The sequence below is a fragment of the Colobus angolensis genome, unplaced genomic scaffold, assembly GCF_000951035.1.
Source record: "Colobus angolensis palliatus isolate OR3802 unplaced genomic scaffold, Cang.pa_1.0 Scaffold567, whole genome shotgun sequence".
In the NCBI taxonomy this organism is placed as follows: Eukaryota; Metazoa; Chordata; class Mammalia; order Primates; family Cercopithecidae; genus Colobus; species Colobus angolensis.
The window spans coordinates 310,562-323,341 of record NW_012119232.1 but is presented as its reverse complement, the minus strand read 5'-3'; the positions used below and the strand labels follow the sequence as shown (position 1 = coordinate 323,341).

The 12,780-nt window shown below is 37.8% G+C and overlaps 1 protein-coding gene across 1 annotated transcript in view; it reads right to left on the bottom strand.

Annotated features, from left to right (window-relative positions):
* FAM35A (family with sequence similarity 35, member A) overlaps window positions 1–12,780 on the bottom strand; it is a 92,497-nt gene that overhangs the window by 23,237 nt on the left and 56,480 nt on the right. The window contains exon 5 of the mRNA XM_011961723.1: window positions 11,205–11,312. Within this exon, the coding sequence (XP_011817113.1) occupies window positions 11,205–11,312 (108 nt within the window). The remainder of the gene's footprint in view (window positions 1–11,204; window positions 11,313–12,780) is intronic.

Below are 12,780 nucleotides of genomic sequence, written 5' to 3'. Positions count from 1 at the left end.
TATATATATATATAATATATATATTTTTGAGACAAGGTGTCACTCTGTTGCCCAGGCTGGAATGCAGTGGCACAATCTCAGCTCACTGTAAACTCCACCTCCCGGGCTCAGGTGATCCTCCCACTTCAGCCTCCCAAATAGCTGAGATCACAGGTGTGCACCACCACACTAATTTTTTTGTATTTTTTGTACAGACAGGGTTTTGCCACATTGCCCAGGCTGGTCTCAAACTCCTGGACTCAAGCAACCTGCTTGCCTCAGCCTGTCAAAGTGTGGGAATTACAAGCATGAGCCACCACGCCAGACTGATTTCATTCCTTTTTATGGCTGCGTAGAATTCCATGGTGTGTATGTACCACATACCCTTTATTCAGTCCTCCACTGATGGCCACCTAGATTGATTCCATGACTTTGCTATTGTGAATAGTGCTACAATGAACATTCAAGTGCTTATGTCTTTTTGGTAGAACAATTTGGTTTTTTTTGGATATATACCCAGTAATGGGATTGCTGAGTCAAATCACAGTTCAGTTTTAACTTCTTTGAGAAAACCCCAACCTGTTTTCAACAGTGGCTGAACTAATTTACATTCCCGCCAACAGTATATAGGCATTTCCTTTTCTACACAGCCTACCAACATCTGTTGTTTTTTGACTTTTTAATAATAGTTGTTCTGGGGCTGGGAGTGGTGGCTCACACATAATTCCAGCACTTTGGGAGGCTAAGACAAGAGGCTCGCTTGAGCTCAGGAATTCAGGGCCAGCTTGGGCAACATGACAAAACCTGGTCTCTACAAAAAATACAAAAATTAGCCGGGCGTGGGGGCATACACCTGTAGTCCCAGCTACTCAGGAGGCTGAGGTAGAAGAATCTCTTGAGCCTAGGAGATTCAGGCTGCAGTGAGCCATGATCAGGCCACTGCACTCTAGCCTGGGTAACAGAGTGAGATCCTGTCTCTAAAAAATAAATTTTAAACAAGTATTATTAGGTCCCACTTTTCAATTTTTGGTTTTGTTGCAATTGCTCGAGGGCTTCATCATAATTCTTTCCCAGAAGTCTTTTCCAAAAACACAATATATTGATCACAAATAAGAATGCTCTCATGAGTTGTAACCACTTCCAAAATCAAAACCAAATTAGTGAAATCAGTAACCAAATTGGTTTACTCTTTCAGAAGAAAACCAACTGCAATATTCTCAAAATGTCCACTGGTAGCTGTTTCCCTACATCAAAACAAAACTTTACAATATACTTTATTTAGCTACTAACCTGTAAAAAATAAAGCACCATAAATTCCTGTGTATGTGTAAAAACAAAGATTTTGAAGTAACTTCTAAAGATTATCTAATTAGTTCAAGATTTTTCACATCATTCTACAAAAACATGAAACTCTCTAGGGATTCATAGAATATTCTCCATCCAGAATTTTGTCATAAGAGTTTTATGAAATTACTTAACTATTACTTGAATCTAGATCATCCTTAAAACCAGAGATATCTACATTTCCCAAATATCTTGCAAAATATTTGCATACCATGTTATTTTCATTATTTCAAAACATTCCTTCCCCTTTTATTGTATCAACATAATAAGATATGCTGAATTTTACTTAGAAGCCATTTAGCTATCATAAACACACACACACACACACACACGCTTTCCAAGACGTAACACCTTCGAATATTCATAATAAAAGAAATCTCAAAATTAAAAAGTTAACTGACTTCAACCGGGCAAAACCACACCATCTTAGTTACTATAGGTTCATACTAAGTCCTGACAGCTGATAGGGCAAATTATTCTTCCCTGCTTTTATTCTTAAAATGCCCTGGTTGTTTCTGACCACTTACTCTTCTACATAAATATCATATAATCTTATCAAATTACATGAAAATCTTATTGGTCTTGAACTCTTTGCCTCAAGAGATCCTCCTGCCTTGGCCTCCCAAAGTGCTGGCATTACAGGCATGAGCCACTGCGCCCTTGAAATCTTACAAGGATTTTTATTGAACATGCACTGAATTTACAAATCAACTTGAAAAGAACTGAAATCTTCACAATGTTAAATCTTCCAATCAATGAATAAGGTATATATTTATTTCATTCTTTGTTAGTTTTTCTTCATTTTAATTTTTTTCCTGTTTTAGATCTTGCACATACTTTGTTACATTTATTACTATTAGTATAAAATAATATTATTGTCAATGCCACCTTCCTTTGTTATTGTTAGTTGCTCTGCTCTAGAAATGTGATTGACTTTTGCATGTTAATCTTATATCCAGCAACTCTGCGAAACTTTCCCATTATTTCTAATAATTTGTTTGTAGTTTTTAGAGTAAAAAGGTATGTAAACCATCTATAACAAAGGCAGTTTTATTTCTACCTTTCCAATCTTTACATATCTATTTTTCCATGTTTTATTGCACTGGTTAATAACTCTAATATGGTGTTGAAGAAAAACAGTAATAGTAGTATCCAAGTTATATTCCTGAATTTTAAAAGGAATGCTTCTATTATTTTTCCAATTAGGATGACAATTGTTCTGGGTTTTCTAAAGACACTCTTTATGAAGTTAAGAAAAATTTTATTCTATTCCTAATGAACAGGTGTTGCCTTTTATCAAAAGCTTTCTTTGTACTTACTGAGATGATCGTATATAGCTCTTTTAAAAACTCTGTCTTGAACTAATGTAAGACTCACAAAAAAGCTGCAAAAATAGTACAGAGTGCCCTTATATTCCTCACTATGTCGACAAATGTGGGCATCTCACATATTATAAATTATCTTAAACAGGAAGCTAACATTAATTAAATATTGTTAATTAAAATATAGATGTTATTTAAATTTTACCAATTCTCCTATTCATATCCTTTTTCTATGTAGGACTTAATCCAAGATCCCACCTCACATTTAGTTGTTATTTCTCTTTGGTCTTCTCTAATCTGTAAGAGTTTCTCAATCTTTTCTTTTTCATTACCTTGACACTTATGAAGAATCTTGATCAATTACTTAGTAGAACATCCTTCCCTTTGGGTTTTTCCAGTGTTTTACACCTGGAATGAAGTTACGGATTTTTGGCAATTCCACAAAAAATATGGTGGGTCCTTCTCAATGGATAATATCAAAGAATTTATGATACCCATACATCTTATTACTGGTGATATTTACCCTGATCACTCAGTTACGTTGGTGTCTGAAGAGTTTCTTTCCTATAAATTTATTATTTTCCCTCTAGTAAGCTGGTATCTTGGGGAGATACTTTGAGACTATGCAATGCTCTCTCTCCTCAAAGTTTCACCTACTAATTTTAGCATCTATCAGTGGATCCGTGTCGGTGCAGTATTTATTATTGTGATCTCTGCCTGATGGTAGTTCTCTATTTTTGTGTTTTGTATTTTTTTTTTTTTCTTGAGACAGAGTCTCACTCTGTTGCCCGGGCTGAAGTGCAGTGGCATGATCACGGCTCACTGCAGCCTCAACCTCCCAGGATCAATCAATCCTCCCACCTCAGCCTCCCGAATAGCTGGGACTATAGGAATACACCTCCAAACCAGGTTAATTTTTCTATTTTTTGTAGAGATGGGGTTTTGCCATGTTGCCCAGGCTGGTCTCGAACTCCTGGGCTCAAGCCACCCACCTGCCTCAGCCTCCCAAAGTGCTGGGATTATAGGCATGAACTACTGAACATGGCCAGTAATTCTCTATTTTTTTTTCTTTTCTCTCAGATTTATTAACTGGAATTCCATTGGAAGGAAGAGCTCTCTCTTCCCCACTAGTTAGATAATGAAATAAATATATCTTTATATCAGTAAGGATTTGTAAATATTTTAATCTATGGGTTCTAATCCAATACTATCATTATTTTCTTACTCAAATTGCTTCAGGGTTAGCCAGTAGGTGCTCCTTCAGGTTGGCTCTTGCATTATTTCAACATGTGTTGTCTGGCACCACTAGACGTCCAGGCTCATCCTGAATTTGCCCTGACCCAGTCCTGTAATCAACCACTTTTAGCAGAGCTTGTTCCTTTCATTAGAGAATAATGTTGGCCAGGCACAATGGCTTACACCTGTAATCCCAGCGTTTTGGGAGGCCAAGATGGGTGGACTGCTGAAGCCCAGGAGTTCAAGACCAGCCTGGCCAACATGGTGAAAGCCCATCTCTACTAAAAGTACAAAAATTATCTGGGCGTGGTGGCAGGCACCTGTAGTCCCAGCTACTTGGGAGGCTGAAGCAGGAGAATTGCTCGAACCCAAGAGGCAGAGGTTGCAGTGAGCACAGATCACGCCACTGCACTCTAGCCTGGGTGACAGAACGAGAGTCCATCTCAAAAAAGAAAAAAAAAAAAAGAAAGAAAGAAAAGAAAATGTTTACAGACCAAGATCTGGGCACCAGGTATGCTCTTTATTACTGGGGAGTCACTGCATCTGTGCTGTGGTCGCTCAGTGGACAGAACTAGGAGATGTATATGTATATGTATGTGTACCCATATACACGGGTATGCCTATATTTCTGTATCCATTTATCTATATTTAAAATCCTCAGTTTATAACAATACCTCTGGTTCGTTTTAACATTCCCTTATTTATAATTTCTTTCTCCATGTGTCTGTTGGCTGTATGAATGTCTTCTTTTGAGAAATGTCTGTTCATATCCTTTGCCCACTTTTTGATGGGGTTGTTTGTTTTTTTCTTGTATATTTGTTTGAGTTCTTTGTAGATTCTGGATATTAGCCCTTTGTCAGACGAGTAGATTGCAAAAATTTTCTCCCATTCTGTAGGTTGCCTGTTCACTCTGATGGTAGTTTCTTTTGCTGTGCAGAAGCTCTTTAGTTTAATGAGATCCCATTTGTCAATTTTGGCTTTTGCTGCCGTTGCTTTTGGTGTTTTAGACATGAAGTCCTTGCCCATGCCTATGTCCATCTGTGACAGACTGGATTAAGAAAATGTGGCACATATACACCATGGAATACTATGCAGCCATAAAAAAGGATGAGTTTGCGTCCTTTGTAGGGACATGGATGCAGCTGGAAACCATCATTCTTAGCAAACTATCACAAGAAGAGAAAACCAAACACCGCATGTTCTCACTCATAGGTGGGAACTGAACAATGAGATCACTTGGACTCGGGAAGGGGAACATCACACACTGGGCTTATCATGGGGAGGGGGGAGGGGGGAGGGATTGCATTGGGGAGTTATACCTGATATAAATGATGAATTGATGGGTTCTGACGAGTTGATGGGTGCAGCACACCAACATTGCACAAGTATACATATGTAACAAACCTGCACGTTATGCACATGTACCCTAGAACTTAAAGTATAATAAAAAAATAATAATAATAATAATTTCTTTCTCCAACAGTGAGAAATCCAGTTCTCCTTATCTACAATCTGTGTACTCATTTGTTCATTCTGGTATATACATAAGGTTACTACTAAGCCACTTCCCTTTGAGAAACATATTTCTAACTAGATTGCAGCATTTATGTACAGTCCTTTCTGTCTTTAGCCTTATAGAATCCAGTCAATATACTCTTCAATATACTCTTTTCCACAGCTTCTTAGGTTTGTTCTTTTCTTCCCCATCCCATTCTGTGTGTTTTATTCATTTCTAACAATATTAGGTTCATTCGTAACAATATTAGGTTCATTTGTTAGTGTCACTTCCTCCTGACCCCTGCTATCCTGTTCCCATTCCCCACTTTCTTCCACCCCTCTCCTACCTGCCCCCTGTAGATGACCAATCTCTTTAGTTTCTGATTTATCCTTCCTGCATTTTCTTTCCACAAATAAACAGAGATATTTTCTTATTCCTCCATTCCTTCTTACAGGAAGGAAGCATACTACATACACTTTTGGGGGGGTTTATGTTTTCACATAACAGTATTTCCCGGGAATCACTCCATGTCAGTTCATAGAGATCTTTTTCATTCTTTTTGTACAACTGTATAGTACACAGGGTTCCACTATGTGACTGTACAATAACTTAGTGAATCATTCTCCTATATATTTTGCAATTATAAACAATACTGCAATGAATAACCTTGTGATATGTGTTTTCAGATTGCTGGAGGTATAGCTTCAGGGTAAATTCCTAGAAGTGGGATTGCTAGGTCGAAAGCTAAGTACGTATGTAATTTTGTTAGATATTGCCAAATATCACTGCAGAAGGGTTGTAGCAATTTGCATTCCTACCACCAATGTGTAAGAGGGCACGTTACCTCACAGTTTCACCAACAGAATGTGCTTTTTTTTTAATTTTGCCAATCTTATAGGTGAGAAATGTTATCTCCATGTAGTTTAATTTGAATTTCTCTAATGATGTTATATTTGATAGCCATTTTTATATCTTTTTTTGAAAATCGACTGTTCATCTCTTTTTCGCATTTTCCCTTTTTCCGGGCTAGAGTGCAGTGGCATGAATACAGCTCACTGTAGCCTCGATCTCCTGGGCGCAAGCAATCCTCCTGCCTCAGCCTCCTATGTAGCTGGGACCATAGGCATGCACCACCACACCTGGCTAATTTTTTGATCTTTTGTAGAGTTAGGGTCTCACTATGTGGCCCAGGCTGGTCTCAAACTCCTGAGCTCAAGTGATTCTCCCACCTCAGCCTTCCAAATGCTATGATTACAGGTGTCAACGAGCACACCCAGCCTTTGTCACTCAAGGTTTAAAAGTTCTTTATATATTAGGGATATTAGCTTTTTGTTATATGTTGCAAATATTTTCTCCAAGTTTGTCAGTTGTCTTTTGACTTTGTTTATGGCGTTTTGGTCATGCAAAATTTATTTTTCTATAGTAAAATGTATCAGTCTTGTCTTCTACTGCCCCTGGATTCTGAGTAATATTAAGAAAAAGCCTTTCCCTACACCAAGATTACAGAAGATTCAATCAGGTTTCCTTCTCATTGTTGCATGATTTTATTTTTGACATTTAGATTATTAATCCATATGGTGTTTATTACTGTTTGTTGTGAGATATGTGTCCAATTTACCCTTTTTTCCAAATGGCTACCCAGTTGTCTCAGCACCATTTATTAAGGAGTTAGCCTTTATCTCACTGATTTCAGATACTATCTTTGTCATATATTAAATTGCTGGGTCTAATTCCAATCTTCTTACTCTATTCCACTGGTCTATTTGTCTATTCATGCATCAGTACTTCACTGTTTTAATTACAGAGGCTTTATAGTATGTTTTAACATCTGGTAAAGCTAGTTCCCCTCCTCTGTAGTTTTCCTTTGTCAGTCTTTTCCTAGCTATTCTCACGAGTCTGATTTCCCATATGAGCTTTAGTATCGACTTTTATATGCCACAACATAGCTTGTTGATATTTTCATTGGAACTACACTGAATTTACATATTAACTTACGAAGAACTGACATCATTATGATGTTGAGTCATCCTATCCAAGAACAGGAAATTTCTTTCCATTTATTTATGTCTTCATTTCTTTCTGGAGTATTTAAATTTTTTCCTTATATAGGCTTTGCATATTTCTTGTTAACTGTATTTTTTTTGTATTTTAAACTATCTTCTTTATTACTATAGTAATGAGTTTTTCACTATCATTATGCCCTCTGTTTATTATTTGTGTATATTAAGTCTAATTACTACTATTATTATTTTTTTGAGACAGGGCCTTGCTCTGTTGCCCAGGCTGGAGTACAGCAGTGCAATCACAGCTCACTGCAACCTCATCCCCCAGCATGGCCTCAAGCAATCCTTTTACCTCAGCCTCCCAAATAGCTGGGACCACAGGTGCATGCCACCATACCCAGCTTTTTTTTCTTTTTCTTTTCTTTTCTTTTTTTTGTAGCCTAGGCTGGTCTTGAATTCCTGGGCTCAAGCTGCCCACCCACTTTCACCTCCCAAAGTGCTGGAATTATAGACGTGAGCCACTGCACTCAGCCTAATAATTTTTTTTTTTTTTTTTGAGACAGAGTCTTGTTCTGTCGCCCAGGCTGGAGGGCAGTGGCGTGGTCTCGGCTCACTGAAAGCTCTGCCTCCCGGGTTCATGCCATTCTCCTACCTCAGCCTCCTGAGTAGCTTGGACTACAGGCACCCGGCACTATGCCCGGCTAATTTTTTATATTTTTAGTAGAGACAGGGTTTCACCTGTGTAGCCAGGATGGTCTTGATCTCCTGACTTCATGACCCACCCACCTCGGCCTCCCAAAGTGCTGGGATTACAGGCGTGAGCCACTGTGCCCGGCCTAATGATATTTTTTAACATTAATTTTGCATCCTGTTATATCACTGAATTCTCTTATTATTTAAATTTATTTTAACTTTGATCCCCTGGAGTTTTCAGGTATGTTATCAGGGCATTTGTAAATAGAGATAATTTCCATTCTTCTTTATCCATTCAGATGCCTCTTCTTTCTTAGAATCTTGCTCTGTCGCTCAGGCTGCAGTTCAATATAGTGGTGCTCACTGCAACCTCCGCCTCCCAGGTTTAGGCAATTCTCATGCCTCTGCCTCCTGAGTAGCTGGGACCACAGGCATGCACCATCACACCTGGCTAATTTTTCATCTTTTTAGTACAGACAGGGTTTTGCTATGTTGGCCAGGCTGGTCTCGAACTCCTGGCCTCAAGTGCTCCGCCCACCTTGGCCTCCCAAAGTGCTGGGATTACAGGCATGAGCCGCCACGCCAGGCCAGATGCCTCTTCTTGTCTAAGTGCATTGGCTGATAATTCTAGTACAAAATGAATAGTTGCAGAGATAGTGGACATCCTTATTTTTTTCCTGGTTTTAATGACAGTGCCTCGAGTGCTTTTCTATTAAAAAAGACACTGGCATTAGGACTAAGTGTATCTATTTTATTGCTATAGTATTAATCATATTATAATTATAATGCTGTATTGATGCTATATTTATTTATTTAAGAAAAAAATTTTTTTGAGACAAGGTCTGACTCCAGTCACCCAGGCTGAAGTGCTGTGGTACAATCATGGCTCACTGCAGCCTTGACTTTCTTTTCCACTTAAGCCTCCCCAGTAGCTGGAACTATAGGTGTGCACCACTACACCTGGCTAATTTTTCCGTATTTTTAGTAGAGATGAGGTTTCACCATATCATCCAGGCTGGTGTCGAGCTCCAGGACCCAACTAATCCTCCTGCCTCAGCCACCCAGAGTGCTGGGATTACAGGCATAAGCCACTGTGCCAGGCTGATACTATATTTATTGATACTGAAAGCGAAAGTATCCTAATATATTACTAGTTAACAGTATTATACAAATGTTGCTTTCCTGTTGTTGATACTGTACTAAAGTTATATAAGATGTCACCACTGGGAGAAGCTAGATGAAGAGTTCATGGGACTTTATGTATTATTTTTGCAATACCCTGTGATTCTATAATTTCACAGATAATATTTCAAATTTAAAAGTTTTTTAAAAATATTATCTGTATGCTAATAACTCTAAAATTTGCCTCTTAATTTTAAACTTGTCTTCTGAGTACTGAACTTTGTCTCCAGTTCTTATACAACATCTCCACTTGAATATCTCAAAGATACCTAAAACTTAACATGCCTTGAAACATAGCCCTTTTCCCACAAACCAGTTCCCTCTCAGTCTTTCCCAATAATGGCTACCTAGTTACTTAAACCTGTAATCAAGTAGCAGTAGATTGTCCCTCTTCCCTCATCCCCAGATCCACGTTATCAGAAAATCCTATTAACTCTATTTACAAATATATCTCAACTCTTTAGCTCCACTGGCCTCCCATGATCTCTCAACTTCAGCTATTGTAATAACTTCCTAACCCTGATTCTACTCCATAATCAACCCTTCTCAACTAGAACCATGGCATTCTGTATCTTAGCCCTTTGTTAGTTTCCTTCACAGCACTCATTATTACCTGTAAATATTTTACTTATACGTCTGTTTCATTCCTTTTTTTGGTCTGTCTTCCACATGAGAACATAAGCTCCATGAGGACAGGCACCATTGTACCCCCAGTGTACAGTAAGCACAGTGCCTGAAACAATGTCAACACATAACAAATATATATTGGATAGATGAAGAACTCTATTTTAGTTGTCTATGAAATATGTCAGAGTTTATTTCTGCTGATGGGCCACCCTAGTATATAATGAAACCTTGCCCATTTCAAACACAGTTCTTGTTATTCTAATTGTTGCTCTTCCCTTCTACTTGCTCTTTCTTTAAGAATTCAAAAGTTGGAATTCCATGCTCTATCTTCCATGTACATCCTATAACTTTCCTATTATTCCAGTTATCTTCTTGTATAATCAGTATATTTCCCTAGCTATATTCTTGTATGATATTTCAGAATTTTATCAAATATATTTTGCTAGCTTATTATTTCTCCCTCTAATATTACTATGTTACTACTACATTATGTGCAGGTTCAACATCTTATATTCATTTCCTCACTTAATATTCATAACAACCCTATAAGGTATGTATTCTTATCTCCATTTCAGAGACAAGGAGACAGAGGTATGGTGAAGTGAAATAACTTGCCTAAAGACAGACTGGACGTAAGAGGGCCAGGATTCAAATCCTGGTCTGAGTACAGTGATCATAACCACAAGTTTATACTGTTTCCCTTACTTTGTTTTCTTTCTTTTTTAAAAAATTTTATTACCTAGAGAAGGAGATAGCTGTTAGTTTCTTCATTAAACAGCTTCTTTTAAAGAAGAGAAAACTGGACGTTTAAAGAAGGAAGACAGCTTTTCTTAGCAGTGGTAAGTAGGAGAATAAGGATTTAAACCACAGCTGTCTGAATATGAGACCAATACATTTTTATTACCCCAAGGATTCTTAATCAGAGGCTCAGAAGTTCCACAGAAGAACATCAGAGGTCCATGGAATGCTTTACAATTATAAGCAAAATTTTGTGCCTATCTACAGAAGTCCAGTTTTCTGGAGAAATGGTCTAAAGATTCTCAAAGAGGTCTTTGACTCCCTAAAAGGTGAAGAACCACCACTATACTGACTGCCTAAGAAAACAAAACATGAGACTCAATACTTCTTAAAATAAATGTGATTCACAATGCACAAGTTCATTTCTTAAAATTCTATTTTCATTCTTACTAATGAAAAGAAACCAATACTCTCCAACTGTTTAGAAAACATTTTGTAAAAGAACCATTTTAACCCTAATCTTTCCTAGTATGTTTTATACTTTAAACACTAATATATTATTTCATTTAAAATGTGCCTTACATTCTTCAGGCTGAATAGATGAATAACTCCCAAGATTTAATAACTGACTGCTAAATGTTGATTGTAGTACTGTCTCGCCAACCCATTGGTCCTCATGAATAACAACATCTAGAGAGAGAAAAAATATTCTGATTTTGCCATAAATTCCTTTACAATGTGGTTAACTTACCAATCACAGCAAAATATTATGCATGCCTCCCATATACCAGGAAACTAGAGATCAAATAGGTTAAATAATCTGCCTAAAGGCATGAAATGACAAAACAACAAATCTGAAATGTCAATCTAGGTAAATTAACAAAATTGTTTCTTTATATTCAAACGATATCAGTATAGAAGACCACTGCTCTATATAAAAAAAGTTTAACAGTTTTTGTTTACATAAGGCAAATGTTATCATGTATATTTCTGACAAATTAAAAATAATTTTCTTAGGACCAGAAGGCAAAGTAGTGGTTCCAAAGCAGTAGTGCCTAGGAGAGTAATAATATTCGGCATGGACTGGTCCCTTCTACTACAAATATATCTGAATATAATATAAGGCATTCTTAACACACTTGATTATTTTTCCCTAAATACCATGATAATTATCTTCCATGGAAGTTAAAAGTGAAAGACTTTGGAGGTAGGGAACATTTTCCAATTGGAAAGAGAGAGCTGTATATCTAAGACCGATAGAGTAGAATCATGTAGAACTAAACATATCAACAGGTAGAAACAATTGTAGGTAGAGCAAAACTTGTGAGCTGTAAAGAGAAAGAGGGGAAGGGAGCTATCTCTAAGGCAGGATCTAATCAGTATATAGTGTCAGAGGTATAAACATATATTAACAATAGCGAAATAATGTAGAGATAATGGGAAAGAAAACCAAGGATGTATAAATTCCAAGTGATTACTTACAGATGTGGATTCCAGACCCTTTCCTCAGCTTCTGAACCTTTTATCTACAACAGACTAATGAAAATTCCCACCTGGATATTCTACTGGCTCCCCAAACTCAGCAATGTCCAAACCTGCTTTTCCTTTCACAGTGCCCAACTCATTTGTTGACACTATGCTGCTAATCAGGTAAACTAAAATCCCCACCTACCCCTCTGCTGCTTAAATGTGCCCATGCCCTGCCACTACTACTGTTGTACATCACACATTCCTTTCCCTCCCAACAGGTGCTTGTTCCCCCTGCAACTCATTTCTTACAATGCTAATGAGTCATTTATCAGAGCATTAATGAGTTCAGACGAGTGATACATCAGAGCATTAATGAGTTCAGGTGACTTACTGAAAAACAGTGGCTCCCCACTGCCTAGCCAGGAAGAGCTAGTACAGCATTCAAGACTTTTCATGATCCAACATTCAGGATGCATGTTCTTCAGAAAAAAGGAACAGATGAGAAATTTCTTTTTTTTTTTTTTTTTTTGAGACAGGAGTCTTGCTCTGTCGCCCGAGCTGGAGTGCAGTGGCCGGATCTCAGCTCACTGCAAGCTGCGCCTCTCGGGTTTACGCCATTCTCCTGCCTCAGCCTCCCGAGTAGCTGGGACTACAGGCGCCCGCCACCTCGCCGGGCTAGTTTTTTGTA